The 14852-nt window shown below is 35.4% G+C and overlaps 2 protein-coding genes across 3 annotated transcripts in view; one reads left to right on the forward strand and one right to left on the reverse strand.

Moving 5' to 3' along the window:
- The window catches only part of LTN1 (listerin E3 ubiquitin protein ligase 1), an 87056-nt gene extending 86196 nt beyond the window's left edge, over positions 1 to 860 (reverse strand). The window contains exon 1 of the mRNA XM_051984844.1: positions 519 to 860. Within this exon, the coding sequence (XP_051840804.1) occupies positions 519 to 845 (327 nt within the window). The 5' untranslated portion in view covers positions 846 to 860. The remainder of the gene's footprint in view (positions 1 to 518) is intronic.
- Positions 861 to 1062: 202 nt separating this feature from the next.
- USP16 (ubiquitin specific peptidase 16) overlaps positions 1063 to 14852 on the forward strand; it is a 68515-nt gene continuing 54725 nt past the window's right edge. The window contains exon 1 of one of the 2 annotated variants that reach the window (XM_051984846.1): positions 1063 to 1165. The gene's annotated coding sequence lies outside the window, so the exon portion shown is untranslated. The remainder of the gene's footprint in view (positions 1166 to 14852) is intronic. The other variant, XM_051984847.1, reaches the window with a different exon arrangement.

A 14852-nucleotide genomic window follows, 5' to 3' on the forward strand; every position in this document is an offset into this window, starting at 1 on the left:
GTGGCCAACAGTATATAAATGCTGCAGAAAAAGTCGAGGAAAGCTCTTTGAGAAAGTAGTTTCAAAGAAATTATTAGTAGGGATTGCTAGGTTTTGAGCAGAATTGTTGGGAAGTAGCATTGAGTGCAAAAGCTTTTTAAGGGGTTTGGTTGTGTGAAAGGTGAAATCAAGGTGCAAACATCTGGGCAATTTCCACACTTAGAAAGGAGGAGCAGGGGAGGAACAGGGGGTGGAGTTTGAAAAAGAAAACTAAGCGATTGACTATCCCTTCACTTGCAACCAGCTCTCAGTAATTAAACCATCCAGGCCTGCAACATGAACAAACTGCGAACGTGTCATTTTCCTGTAAATGCGGACTTTGGCCTAAGATGGCCTCTAAAGTTCCTTCCAGAGGTAACAGGACGCTAGGGATGACGGAGCAACAACCCAAAGTGGAGTAGAGGGGATAGGCGCCCAACCGTCTCCGGATTCCCGGAAGCAGGAGCCCCGCCTCCACGAAGCCCTCCCACTCTACTCACCCTCAGGTTCCCCTTCGTCCGCTGCTTGTTCTTCCCACCCATGGCATCTGCCACCGTCCTCCAAGCCCCGGGAAACCCAGACTTCGCGCGAACCAAATCACACAGCCAGGAGAGTGACTTCCGGGCACGCAGCGCTCGCCGGAAGAGAGCTAGCAAGAAAACACCTTCCCCTCCCTTTCCTTTCCCTTCTTCCCTTCCCTTCCCCTCCCCCCCCCCACCTCCCGCGTCCCGCCTCCCGCCTCCCTCCTCCCTCCTCCCTCCTCCCTTGCCCCAGCCTCTAAAGACCCGGTCCCTATCTTTCTCTCCTTTTCCCCCCGGAAACGTCATAGTGTAAAGCCCTGCCCAAAGGCAAAATAACCATTCTCATCCAATAGAAACCCAAGGACGGGTAGCTAGGAGGGGCAGGGGCAGGTATAGGGATTAGACAGGTATATGGGTCTGGGAGCGGGGCAGGGGCAGGGGCAGAGGCTGAAACTGGGATTGGGGATAGAGCTGGGGGGTGGGTAAGAGCTAGGGGGGGGAGGGGGGCTAAGAAATGAAGGGACAAGAAAGAAATGCGTCACTTCCGAGATTCCTAGGATCAGGTCTCCCCTACCCTTGGCCACGTGAGCTTCTGCCCTGGGACGTTCTGGACCTAGTGTGCAGTGGTGGGTTGTATTCATTTATTTTTAACGTCAGCACTGTGCTGGCTTGGTTAAAATGTGGGGTTTTATTGGGGAACGGATAAATTAGTGACTAATGATTGAGATGCAAGAAAAAACCACCAATAATTCATTTAAAGATAAAAAAAAAAAAAAGTCGTCAGGAGAGAGCACAAATAGGTCGATTTTGTTACTACCCTGTTTAATATCCACCTATTACGAATATAACAAATTTATGTTTTTCATATATAGTCTTTGGCCTTTACATACAGAAATTTTCTTGTCGATGATTAAATTCTAAATAAATTTTCAAAGAAAAGCATTAGTCACAAAACCACAGTCACAAAACTTTAGATCTAGAAAGGTACTGAAAGCTACTTCTTCATCCTTATTTTATAAGTGAGATTCCAAGGTCTAGAGAAATGGTAAAAATGACTAGTCAGTCACCTCATAGGTAATAAAAAGGAAATTTATTACCCTCTTGCCACAACATGTCAAAGAACTGACCTTAAGTAAATTGATCTCTGTGTATTTCAGTTTTCTTCCTTGTGAAATGGAAATACCTCCAACACACTAGTTCTTTGGAAATCCCTTTGCAAACCTTAAAATGCTTTAGAAGTTTGTTAGTACTTACACAGGTGCAAATCCCAACCCATTTATATTCTCATTTTGTGTGACATTTTTCCATGATACTTAATGACTTTTGATATTTGATTTACTCCATTATAAACCTCCGTTATTCCTCTTGCTGTTTACACTGGTCCACCTCCTTTATAGATTGCTTTTTATACTACTTCTTACTTCTATGTCTTGGGTAACATTCTACAATCTGTTAATATACATCATATTTATCTGTTCAGTGGATCTCCTGCATGTGTGATAGCCAGTCAACAAGCATTTGTTAAGCACCTATTATGTGTCAGGACTTGAATAAAGACAAAAATGAAAAAAAAAAAAAAAAAAAAAACCCTGCCCTCAAGAGGCTCAAAGTCTAATGGGGGAGAGAGACATGACAAATAAATACAAACAAGATATATACAGAATTAGCTGGAGATAATCTCCAGGAAGATAATAATATTAAGGGGGGATCAGGAAAGGCTTCTTGTAGAAGGGGGCATAACTGGCATTTGAATGTAGCCAGGAAAGCCAAGAGATGGAGATTAAGGGGGGTGGGGAGAGAAAGAGAAGAGAAGAGAAGAAAAGAAAAGAGAAGAGGACAGAGAGAAAGAAAGACAGACAGACAGACACCCAGGGAGGGAAAAGAATAGATAAACAGAGGAGGAGCAGAGGAGGGACAGAGGGGGAGAGAAGGAATGGGAGAGCCAGAGAAAGAGACAGAGGAAGAGAACATCACAGGCATGAGGGACAGCAAGTGAAAAATGTTTATGAGAAAAACATCAAGGATGCTAATATCACTGGATTACACATTATGTGACTGGAAAGGCAGATAATGAAAGCCTTTGAATGTCAAACAAAGGATCCTGAAGTTTGTAGGAAGTCACTGGAGTTTTGAATAAGAAGATGACAGGATCACATGATTAGACCTGTGCTTTAGGAATATCAATTTGACAGATGAGTAGAAATTACACAAAAGTAGGGAAGTATAGAGTCAGGGACACTCAGAAAATGGGCTATTGGGGACAGTTAGATGGTGCAGTGAATAGAGCACCAGCCCTTTAGTCAGGAGGACCTGAGTTCAAATTTGCTCTCAGACACTTAACAAGTCTTAGCTATGTGACCCTGGGCAAGTCACTTAATCCCAATTGCCTCAGCAAAAAAGAAAAAGAAAAAAAGAAAAGAAAAGAAAAGAAAAAAAAAGAAAGAAAGAAATGAAAATAGGCTATTATGGTACCCTTAACCTAATTTTAACACTAATATGTAATTTAGGGGAAAGGGAGGACTTGAGATGATAATGAATTCACTTTTTGATATGCTGAGTTTAAGATAATCTATCTATATGACATCTAGTTCTAAATGTCCATTAGGCAGTTGAAAATGTGAGACTACAGGTTAGAGCTGGATAAGTAGATCTATGAATCATCAGCATATAGATGATAATTAATTCCATGAAAACTAGTGAGATCAAATGAAATCATACAGAGGGAGAAGAGGCTCCTGGACAGAACATGGGGATACACCTGTTATTAATACTGTTAAATGGTTGTGAATTGGATGAAGAGTCAGCAAAGGAGACTGAGGAGTGGTCAGAGAGTTAGGAAGAGAACTATGAAAGAATAGCATCATGAAAATCTAGGGGGGAAAAAATAATACCAAGGAAGAGAGGATGGTCAAAGGAAAAGATAAGAAAAGGATATGAATACAACATTAGAAAAATTAGATGTGATAGACCTGTGGTCATTATCAAATAGGAATAGAAAATTTTACATATTTTGCCATGCAGAGCAGATTTCCAAAAATTGTAATGTTTTAGGATATTAAAAATTGTTTTAGGGACACAGAACTCTCATAAATGCAAAAATATTAAACATATCTTTTTTACTGAATACAATGCAATAAAAATTTGGCATACGAGACCTTGAAGAAAGGAGTAACAATTAATTGGAGGTAAAATAATTTAATTCTAAATATTTGGTGGATCAAGGAACAAAGCAAAGAGCAATAGAAAAATGTATTAAAGGAAATAATGATGAGATATGTCAAAACCTTTGAAATTCTATGACTACTGTCATTGTTACAGTGGTCAATATTGCTACCTGCTACTCCTGGGGTTGGTACAACTGCCTTCTAGATCTTACATAGAAGTCTGATGTGACTGCTTTGGGGGCTGTTACTCCAAAACAGCCTCAATTGCCATTGAAGCAGCCCAGTATGTTCCCCTTTCCTTAAATGTGTTGCTCTTAAAAAAAAAAAAAAAAAAAATTAACATTTTTTTTTCCTAATTCTGAGTTCTAAAATCTCTCCCTCCCTCCAATCCCTCCCCAATTCATTGAGAAGGCAGGCAATATAATATCAGCTATACATGTGAAATTATACAAAACATTGGCCATGTTGCAAAAAAAAAAAAAAAAAAAAGCAAGAGGAGAAAATGAAAAAAAATTATTTCAATTTTTATTCAGAGTTCAACAGTTCTCTCTCTCTCTGGAGGTGGATAGCATTTTTCATCACAAGTTCAGAATTTTTTTTGGTTTATTGTCTTGATGAAAGTAGGTAAACCTTTCAAATCATCTTTACAATAATGCTGTTACAATGTTCTTTTGGTTCTGCTCATTTCACTTTTCATCAGTTTATATAACTTCTAACAATTTTCTGAGAAAATCCTGCTTGTGATTTTTTATATCCCAGTAGTAATCTATTACAACAATTTAATTAGCCATTCCCCACTTAATGGATATTCCTTCTATTTCCAGTTCTTTGTCACCAAAAAAAAAGTTGTCATAATTATTATTGTTGTTATTGTAATTATTTTACATAAAGTTCCTTTTCCCTTTTCTGTGATTTCATTAGGATACAGACCTAGTACTAGTCTTGCATGAATAATTTGGAACTATGATATAGAATGCTTGGACTATCACTATTCTACCAACAATCCATGAATGTCCCTGTTTTTCCATATCCCCTCGAGCATGTCATTTTTCTTTTCTGTCATATTAGCCATTGTGATAGGTATAAAGTGTAAGGTGTAAAAGAAATTCAGAGTTGTTTTAATTTGCATTTCTCTAATCAACAGTTATGTAGAGCATTTTTTTCATATGATTATAGATATCTTTGATTTCTTCTGAAAATTGCCTTACTCATCACTTGATGAAAGGCTCTTATTTTATAAATGTGAGTAAGTTATATATACATACACAAGAAAAAAAAAGAACTTAATCAGAAAAACTTGCCATAAAATCTTTTCCCCAGTGTCCTGCTTTTCTTTTAATTTTGGCTACATTGGTTTTGTTGCTGAAATTTTTTTTTAAATTTCATGTAATCAAAATTATTCATTTTACTTCCTATAAACTCCTCAGAAACTCTTCCTTTATCCATGGATCTGACTGGTACATTTTTTCCATGTTCATCTAATCTATACCTAAATCCATTTTGGCCTATGTTGGTAGCATTACATATTAAGTAATGTTGGTCTATATCTAGTTTCTGCCAAATCACTTTCCAGTTTTCCCAGCAATTTTTGTCAAATGATAAAATCTTTGAGCAATCATCTGTTAGATTAACATAGTCATTTGCTACCTTATGTTGTGTATCTAATCTTTTCTATTACAACAACACTATTTTTTAGATAGAAACATTGTTTTGATATTTACAACTGATATTACAATTTGAAACCTGGAAGTGCTAGGCCACCTAACTTCATCTTTCATACTTCCAGATGTTTATTATTAGTTTTTCTAGTTCTATAAAATAATTCTTTAATAATATAAGTGCTATGACACTGAATAAGTAAATTCATTTAGGTTAAATTTTTATTTTTGTCATTATTTCAGCCTATCCATGAGTAATTAATGTTTTTTTAGTTCTTTAGATCTGTCTTTATGTAAAAAATGTTTCGTAATTGTGTTCATATACTTTCTAGGTTTGTCTTAGCGGGTAGATTCCCAAATAGTTTAGTGGTCTGTAATCATTTCAAATAACATTTCTCTATTTCTTCTGCTATATTTTGTTGCTAACATAAAAATGCTGACAATGTGTTGGTGTTTATTTTATATCTTGCAACTTTGCTAAAGTTGGTAATTATTTCAACTAGTTTTTTACTTGATTCTCTAAAGATTCTCCAAGTATATCATCATATTGTCTACAAAGAGTGCTAGTTTGTTTGGTTTTTTTTGCTTATTTTTATTGTTTCAATTTTTTTTTCTTGTTTTATTGCTGCAGCTAGCATTTCCAGTACTATATTGGAAATTGGTGTGAGAATGGACATTCTTGCTTCAACTCTGATTTTACTGGGAAGACTTTTAGGTCATGCCCATTTGTAGAGGGCTGGAACTCTGGAAAAGTATACTTGAAACAAAAGATACTTAAAGTAGGATGTTTACTCAGTTCGATTGATAGGATAATGATTCTCTAGTTAAATATTTACTTAATGTGATGTAATGATGTAATTACTCTAGTTGGCATATACTTAATGTGTATGGTGATGTAATGATTCTACAGTTGGCACGTGCTCAGTTGCTGTAGTGATGTAATTGTACTGAGGTATTTAAGGGCTGAGAGGACTGGGAACCCAGGGGTCTCAGACAGAGACACAGAGAAGACTCAGACACTGACACAGAAGAGACTCGAGACTTGAGACTCCAGGGTCCAGGCTCCATCTTTCACCAGCCTCATGGTAGCTCTCCTGCCTTTTTCACTTCTCCATCTAAAGACCAAGGCCCATCCAGAGAACTTCCAGAAAGCTAGCCCGGATACTATGCCCATTACAAAAAATGTTTGATTTCTAGTGCCAAGATGGTGGAGTAAGAAAGGAATCCACTGAAGTCCTTCTAAATTCCTCTCCACTTCAGAATTGATCTAGGAGTGGGGAAGCAGCTTACCATCTCTGCAGGAAAGGTCTGTTTCACTGGGGTGGGAGGGGAGTATTCTCCAATAGCAATAGAAGGGGCCAGCCTCATAGCAAGAGATCTGAAAAGCTCCATTCCTGTGACAATCTATCAGTGAAGCCCTGCCCTCCTGCAAAGCCTTGATCCTATTACTGACCAGTAATGAAATCCCAACTTGGGCCTGGCCGAAAATAAGATCCAGCTCCCACCACCAAATACCACCCAGCTACCACCAGCTCCCTTCTGGAGCCTAAGGCCTACCAAAAGAGAGAATCTGTTCCCTAGAAAATCAACAGCAGGCTCTCACACCTCAGGCAAATGAGCAAAAATAATTACTCCTCCAGGGCTAACCACCAAAAAGACTGTTACCACAACATCCTAGCATCAAGGCCTCACATCCAGGGGAGTCTAGTAGAGAGATCCACCCCCAAGTAAAACCAAAAGGGTAGTCTACCCTCCCAATGAAAGCAAGCAGCTAAGCCCCAAAATCCAGTAAAATCAAGCAGTTAAAAAAAAAAAAAAAAAAGCTTGAGACAATATAGGACCAGAGTCTAAATCTCACATTAAAAACATCAGTTTGCAAAAAAAGCAGAAAAAATAAGCAAAGAACAAAACAAAACAAACAAACAAAAAAGTTGGATTATAAAACATTACTATAATAAGGATCAAGGCATAAATTTAGAAGAGGACAATAATATCAAAATGGCTACATGTAAAACCTCAAAGAAAAATGTAATTTGATCTCAGGCCCAAAAAGAATCCCTGAAAGAACTTAAAAAGAGTTTTTAAAACCCCCAACACATTAGAGAATTAGGGAAAAAATGGGAAAAGAAATGGGAGTAATGTAAGAGAATCATGAAAGAAAAAAAAAAGTCGATAGCATGGGGAAAAATATACAAATTTTTATCAAGGAAAATAATGCCTTAGAAAATAGAATTGTCCAAATGGAAAAGAATCAAGGCTCATTAAAGAAAATAATTCCTTTAAAATTGGGGTTGACAATTTGCCTTTCATGGCAGGTTGAAAGATTCCAAAAACTAGGAATTGTAGTGGCATGTACCTGAATCTGGAGTCACTGAGGGTAACTCTGGCAATTTCTCAGGGATAAGCAAACCCCAAAGCAATTTAGAGAAAGCACTTATAAACCTGCTTTTCTTGGGAACTAAGTGGGCACTTATATATTGACCCAACTGGCTATTCCTTTTACTCTGTTATTCTAAGAAGACAGTAGGACTGAATCAGGGAGAATTATACCAAGAATAGTAACTTATGAATTCAAGGCTAGAAATCTAGTTAATTCTGGATTTGGATCATTCCTATTCTGGTGGATAAATAAATTATACTAGAGAGGCAGTGAAGGGAATAGCAGAGTAATTAGATGCCACTAGCATGGGAAAATAGAATGAATGACTCTGGACAGTTTATTGGCAGGAAGAGGTGGAATGTGTGTTGAAACTGGAAGTAGTTTTAATCCTAGTACAGCCCTGTCAGAAGAATTAGCAGGGAATTCTGTGTAAGGAGATCTGTGCAGAGGTGAATAGATTATTATGAAATGGGAAGTTTTAGCCAAATATGAGGGCTTAGAAAAGGATGTGGAAACCAAATTGCAAAAGAAAAGAAAAGAAAGAAAAAGGGAGGAAGGAAAGGAAGGGAGAGGAGGAAAGAAAGAAGGAAAGAAGGAGGGAAGAAGGGAGGGAAGGAAGGAAAGAAAAGAGAGGAGGAAAAGAAGGAAGGAAGCAAGGAAGTGAGGGAAGGAAGGAAGGAAGAAAGGAGGAAGAGGGAAGGAAGGAAGGAGAAATGGAGGGAAGGGAGGGAAGAAGGAAAAAAGTAAGTTAAGAAGGAAGGAAGGAAAAAGAATGGAGGGAAGGAAGGAAGAATGGAAGGAAGGAATGAAATAGGGAGGGATGGAGGGAAGAAAGGAAGGAAAGAGGAATGGAGGGAAGGAAGGAAGGAGGAATGGAAGGAAGGAAGGAAATAGGAAGGGAGGAAGAGAAGGAAGGAAGGTAGGAAGGAAGGAAGGAACAAAGAAACAGAAAGAAAACAAAAGAAAAAAGGGGGAAATTGTGAAAAATGGATGAGCATACATTTGATTTCCACAATTATATAAACTGGAGAAATGAAACTTAAATTAAAAAATTGAAACTCACAAGGATATCAAAGAATAATCAAGAGTGGAGATTAGTTATCTTTCCCCCAAAAAATTTAAGCTTCTTGGGGCAGGGACTGACTTTTGTAATCAGGGGTGATGGCCTGAGATTTGAAAAGAATTTTTTTGTTTTTGCCCTAGCCCTCCATAGATATCTTCCTTCTTCTAGAATGTAAGCTCCTTGGGGGATAGGGACTGACTATGTAATGAAAGATGGAGAGTCAGTCGAGTCCTATAACTTCTATTAATTGATGCAATTAATGGGGAATTGAGGAAGAGACTTGTGCTTCTGGACAGGAAATAAAATGCTGCCCTTGGAGTTTCAAAAGTGTGTCTACTCACCTAGGCACCCATTCTTGCAAGAATGCAAACTAAATCTTTCCAGCATTAAAAATAATAAAGTAAAATTGGGATTGAGCAACTGCAAGCTAATGACTTTGTGAGACATCAAGATATTGATAAAACAAAATCAAAAAGGTAAAAAAAGAAAATGAAAATATGAAATTTTTCATTGGAAAATAGATCCAGAAGAGATAAGAATTACTAAACTACATGAAAGCCACAATCAAAAAAAAAAAAAAAAAAAAAAAAAAAGCCTGGACATCATCTTTGAAGAAATTATCAAAGATATTTCTTTGTTATATTGGAACCAAGGGGCAAAATAGAAATTAAAAGAATCCACCAATCACCACCTGAAAGAGATCCCAAAATGAAAACTCCCAGGAATACCATAGCCAAATTCCACAGCTCACAAAAAAAGGAAAAAGCACTGCAAGCAACCAAAAAAAAAAAAAAATTCAAATATCATGGAGTTATAGTCAGGCTTACACAAGATTTAGCAGTTTCCACATAAAAAACCCCAGAGAGTTTAGAATACAATATACTAGAAGGCAAAGGAGTTAGGATTAAGACAAAGAATCACCTACCCAGAAAAAGTAAATCTAATCCTTCAGGAGTAAGGGGGGAAAATAGAGGACTTTCAAGACTAATTAAAAGACTAGAGCTGAATAAAAAATATGATCTTCAAATATAAGGTTCAGGGGAAATGTAAAAAAGTCTTTAAAAAGAAACAAGAAAAAAAAAACAAAAAATTTAGTAGGGTTAAACTTTAGATTTCTACATGACAAGAAAATATCTATAACTATTAAGAACTATATTATAATAAGATCAATTAGAAGGAGTATCTATAGAGATAAAGTAACTTTGATGGATAATACCCTCAAAAAACAAAACAAAGCAAAAAAGAGAAAGATTGTGCTGGAAGGAAAAGGAAGGAGATTGAATAGGGTAAATTATCCCATATAAAAGAGGCATGAAAGAGCTATTATGAATGGGAAAATGAGGAGTGAGGATGAGATGATAGGCAAAGCTTAAATTTGAACTCTTATCAAAATTGGCTCAAAGAGGGAATCAAATTCACAGTTGGTTACAGAAACTTATCTTACCCAATAAGAAAATAAAAAAGGGAAAGGGATAAAAGAAGGGAAAGAAGGACAGATAAAAGGGAAGATAGAGTAAGGAAGGAGGTGGTCATACATAAAGCAACTATGAGGAAAGAAAGGAAGGGTAGGAGAGAGAAGGAATAAAAATAGGGGAAAATAGCATGCAAGGGAAAAGACAATTAGTTATCAAATCAATAAATGTGAATGGGATGAACTCATTCATTAAATGATAGCAAATAGCAGAATGAATTAAAAACCAGAATCCTAGAATCTGTTGTTTATAATACATTTGAAACAGAGATACACAGACTAAAGGTAAGGAGCTAGAGCATAATTTATTATGTTTAAGCTGAAAAAAAAAAAAAAAGCAAGGGTAGCAAGTGTGATTTTAGACAAAGCAAAAGCAAAAATGGATCTAATTAAAGAGATAAGGAAGAAAACTATATCTTGCTGAAAGGTACCATTAATAAGTCATATGAATACTAAATAAGTATTCACTAATTCTAAGTTTTTAAAGGAGAAATTAATGAATTATGGAAAGGATAAAAACCATAAAATTGGGCAGCCTCAATTTTCCCCTCTCAGAACTAGATAAATCTAATTAAAAAGTTAACAAGAAAGAAATTAAGGAGGTGAATAAAATTCTGGAAAAGTTTAAATATGATAGAGCTTTAGAGATAGAGAGAGATTATGCATGGGCATAAAAAAGAAATATACCTTTTCCTCAACAGTATATAGCATCTATGCAAAAAAAAATCAATCATGTATTAGGACAAAAACTTCACAATCAAATGTAAAAAGGCAAAAATTGTAAATGCATCTTTTCATATCATGATACAATAAAAATTACATTTAACAATGGACAATACAAGAGAGATTTAAAATTTATTGTAAATTAAATACTCTAATCCTAAAGATGAGTGGGTCAAAGAACAAATCATAGAAAAATTGATAATTCCATTAAAGAAAATGACAGACCACAAACCAAGATTTATGGAATACAGTTAAAGTAATACTTCGAAAAAATTTTATATGTTTAATCACTTAAACAGAGAAAAAGCAGGTCAATGAATTGGCTATGCAACTAAAAAAACAAATTGTAAAAAATTTAAAATCCCCAATTAACCACCACATTGGAAATCCTGAAAATCAAAGGAGAGATTAATAACACTGAAAACAAGAAAGCTATTGAATGAATAAATAAAACTAGGATCTAATTTTATGAAAAAAAAATCCAATAAAAAAAAGACAAATCATTGGCTAATGATTTAAAAAAAGAAAGGAGAAAAACTGATAGTATCAAAAATGAAAAGGGTGGATTCATCACCAACAAAGAGGAAATTAGGACAATTGATATGAGTTATCTTGCCCAATTCCATACCAATAAATCTGACAATCTAAATGAAATGTATGAATATCTACAACAATATAAATTACAAGAAATAAAACCCTTAAATAATCCAATCTTAGAAAAAGAAATTGAACAAGCCATCAATGAACTTCCTAAGAAAAAATCTCCAGGACCAGATAGATTCAAGCAAATTCTACTAAATATTTAAAGAACAATTAATCTCAATACTATATAAACTACTTGAAAAAATAGGCAAAGAAGGAGTCCTACCAAATTTCATTTATGACAGAAACATGATGCTGATGTCTAAACCAGGAAAGCCCCAAAGAGAGAAAAAAAATAAGACAATAAATAGGCATTTATTAAATGTTTATTATGTGTCAAACATTGTGCTACATGTGAGTAAGATAATCAGATAATACACTATTATTGCCCTCAAGAGCCATATAATTTAGTAGGTCATGGAGACATCAACACAAAAGGCTACTTAATAAACATTACATGGTAAATGCATTTGAGTGGTACAAAATAAAGTGTTACATGAGACTTGGAGCAGGTTATTTCCAAGGAAAGATTTAATACAGAGAGTAATATTTAAAAGTCAGACAGTCAAAAGGCAGAGAGATGCTGAATGAATACATTCTACATTCAGAAAACAAATGAGTCAACCTGAAGGCGCCACAATATATATTGAACTGTCATAGTGTTATATTTTCATTCAAATTGTTTCCTATAGATGCCCATCAGTTGGGGAATGGCTGAACAAGTTGTATATGATTGTGAAGAAATACTATTGTGTTATAAGAAATGATGAGCAGGATATTTTCAGAAAAACCTGATAAGACTTGCATGCATTGATACAAAGTGAAATAAACAGAAAGAACATTGTACACCGTAACAATATTATTGTATAATGATCAACTGTAAATAATTCAGTTATTCTCAGCAATACAATGATCCAAAACGATTCTGAAGGACTTATGAAGAAAACTGTCATACATCTCCAAAGAAAGAAGTGATGGACTCTGAATGTTGATTGAAGTAAACTATCTTTTACTTTATTATTCTTGGGTTTTTTTGATTTGCATTTTCTTTTGCAACATGACTAATAAGGAAATGTTTTGCATGATAACACATATAATTTTGATCAAATTGCTTGTCTTAAAATGGGGAAGGAAAATAGGGAAGGAGAGATTTTTAAAATCAAAATATTCAAAAATGAATGTTAAAATTTTTTTGTTTACATGTAATTGAGAAAAAAACAAAATGAAAATTAAATATCTAGAAAAATGTTTCTCTTCTAAAAAGAAATTGTTTAGTATATTTGAAAAGCTCTCACCTTCCCATATTAAGCAACCCATTTCATGTAAGGATAGAGACTGGAACTGTAATTTTACTTGTAATGAAACTTTGATGAGATGAGACACTCTCTCTGCCAATGTAGGTTAGCACTTCTCTGCAATTCTTCAAGTATACATATATATAATTCTAATATTAGAAAATTCATCAAGACTAAATTTGACTTTTTGAAATTACCACTCATTTTTCCTAGTTCTGTCTAGTGTTAGTTGACAGAAGACAAGTAAAACAACTTTTATTGTTCTTCCATGTAATAGATCAAAAATACTTAAAGAAGATAATCATGTCCTCCTTGAGCCATTTCTTCTCTATGCTAAGCATCAATCAATCTTTCTTTTTTTGTTGTTTCTTTTTTTTTTAATAATTATAACTTTTTATTGACAGTACATATGCATGGGTAATTTTTTACAACATTATCCCTTACACTCACTTCTGCTCTGATTTTTCCCTTCCCTCCTTCCACCCCATCCCCTAGATGGCAGGCAGTCTTACACATGTTAAATATGTTATAGTATATCCTAGATACAATATAGGTGTGCAGAACTGAACAGTTCTCTTGTTGCACAGGAAGGATTGGATTCAGAAGGTAAAAATAACCTTTTTGGTTAGAAAAACAAAAATGCAAACAGTTTACACTCATTTCCTAGTGTTCCTTCTCTGGGTTTCTGTCCATCTGATTCTGTCCATCACTGATCAATTGGAACTGAATTAGATCTTCTCTTTGTCGAAGATATTCACTTCCATCAGAATATATCCTCATACAGTATTGTTGTTGAAGTGTATAATCTCCTGGTTTTGCTCATTTCACTCAATATCAGTTCATGTAGGTCTCTCCAAGCCTCTCTGTATTCATCCTGCTGGTCATTCCTTACAGAACAATAATATTCTATAACATTCATATACCACAATTTACCCAACCATTCTCCAATTGATGGGCATCCATTCATTTTCCAGTTTCCAACTACTACAAAAAGGGCTGCCACAAACATTTTGGCACATACAGGTCCCTTTCCCTTCTTTAGTATTTCTTTGGGATAATATAAGCCCAGTAGTAGCACTGCTGGATCAAAAGGTATGCACAGTTTGATAACTTTTTGGGCATAATTCCAGATTGCTCTCCAGAATGGTTGGATTTGTTCACAACTCCACAAACAATGCTTCAATGTCCCAGTTTTCCCCTCCAACATTCGTCATTATTTTTTCCTGTCATCTTAGCCAATCTGACAGGTGTGTAGTGGTATCTCAGAGTTGTCTTAATTTGCATTTCTCTGATCAAAAGTGATCAATCTTTCAATTAAACTTTGAGTCTGACTATCCTGTTTATCCTCCTCTGAATTCTCTACAGTTTACCACATCCTTATGAATATCCCACTTTCTCTGAGATAATTCCTTAACTGTTCACTCTTAAAGGTCAGGTCCCCAGAAGATAGCTGACTACTTCTTAGGTTTTTAGAGATCACTCGGACAGATTGGAATTTCTAATACATATACATTCTAGTATATAGGTCTCTACCAAAAGGACATTTTTACTAAGGTGGCATAACAAAAATAGTTGTTATAAGATAGCCTTCCCTCAACTTGGAGTACTCTCCTTTTGCACATAGAAGGAGAAACTTGGTTTTCTAAGTATATAAGTTGAACCCGTAATGTGCAAAATTATTCTGCATCTCTGTGATCCTTTGTGTTCTCTTTGCTATACTTTTTGGGGAAAAAAGTTTTAATGTCCTCTGTTTTTTGTATTCCTTTTTTTTCCTCTTTAATTTCTTGCCCTGACCTTTCTCTGAACTTCCAATTCCTTTTATTAAAAAAGCAAACAACAACAAAGACCTTTTAATAAATATGCATAGTCAAACAAAATGTTGTTTGATTCTTGCATGTCTAGCTATTTTGTTGCATA

Source organism: Antechinus flavipes, chromosome 3 (genome assembly GCF_016432865.1).
Source record: "Antechinus flavipes isolate AdamAnt ecotype Samford, QLD, Australia chromosome 3, AdamAnt_v2, whole genome shotgun sequence".
Lineage (NCBI taxonomy): Eukaryota > Metazoa > Chordata > Mammalia > Dasyuromorphia > Dasyuridae > Antechinus > Antechinus flavipes.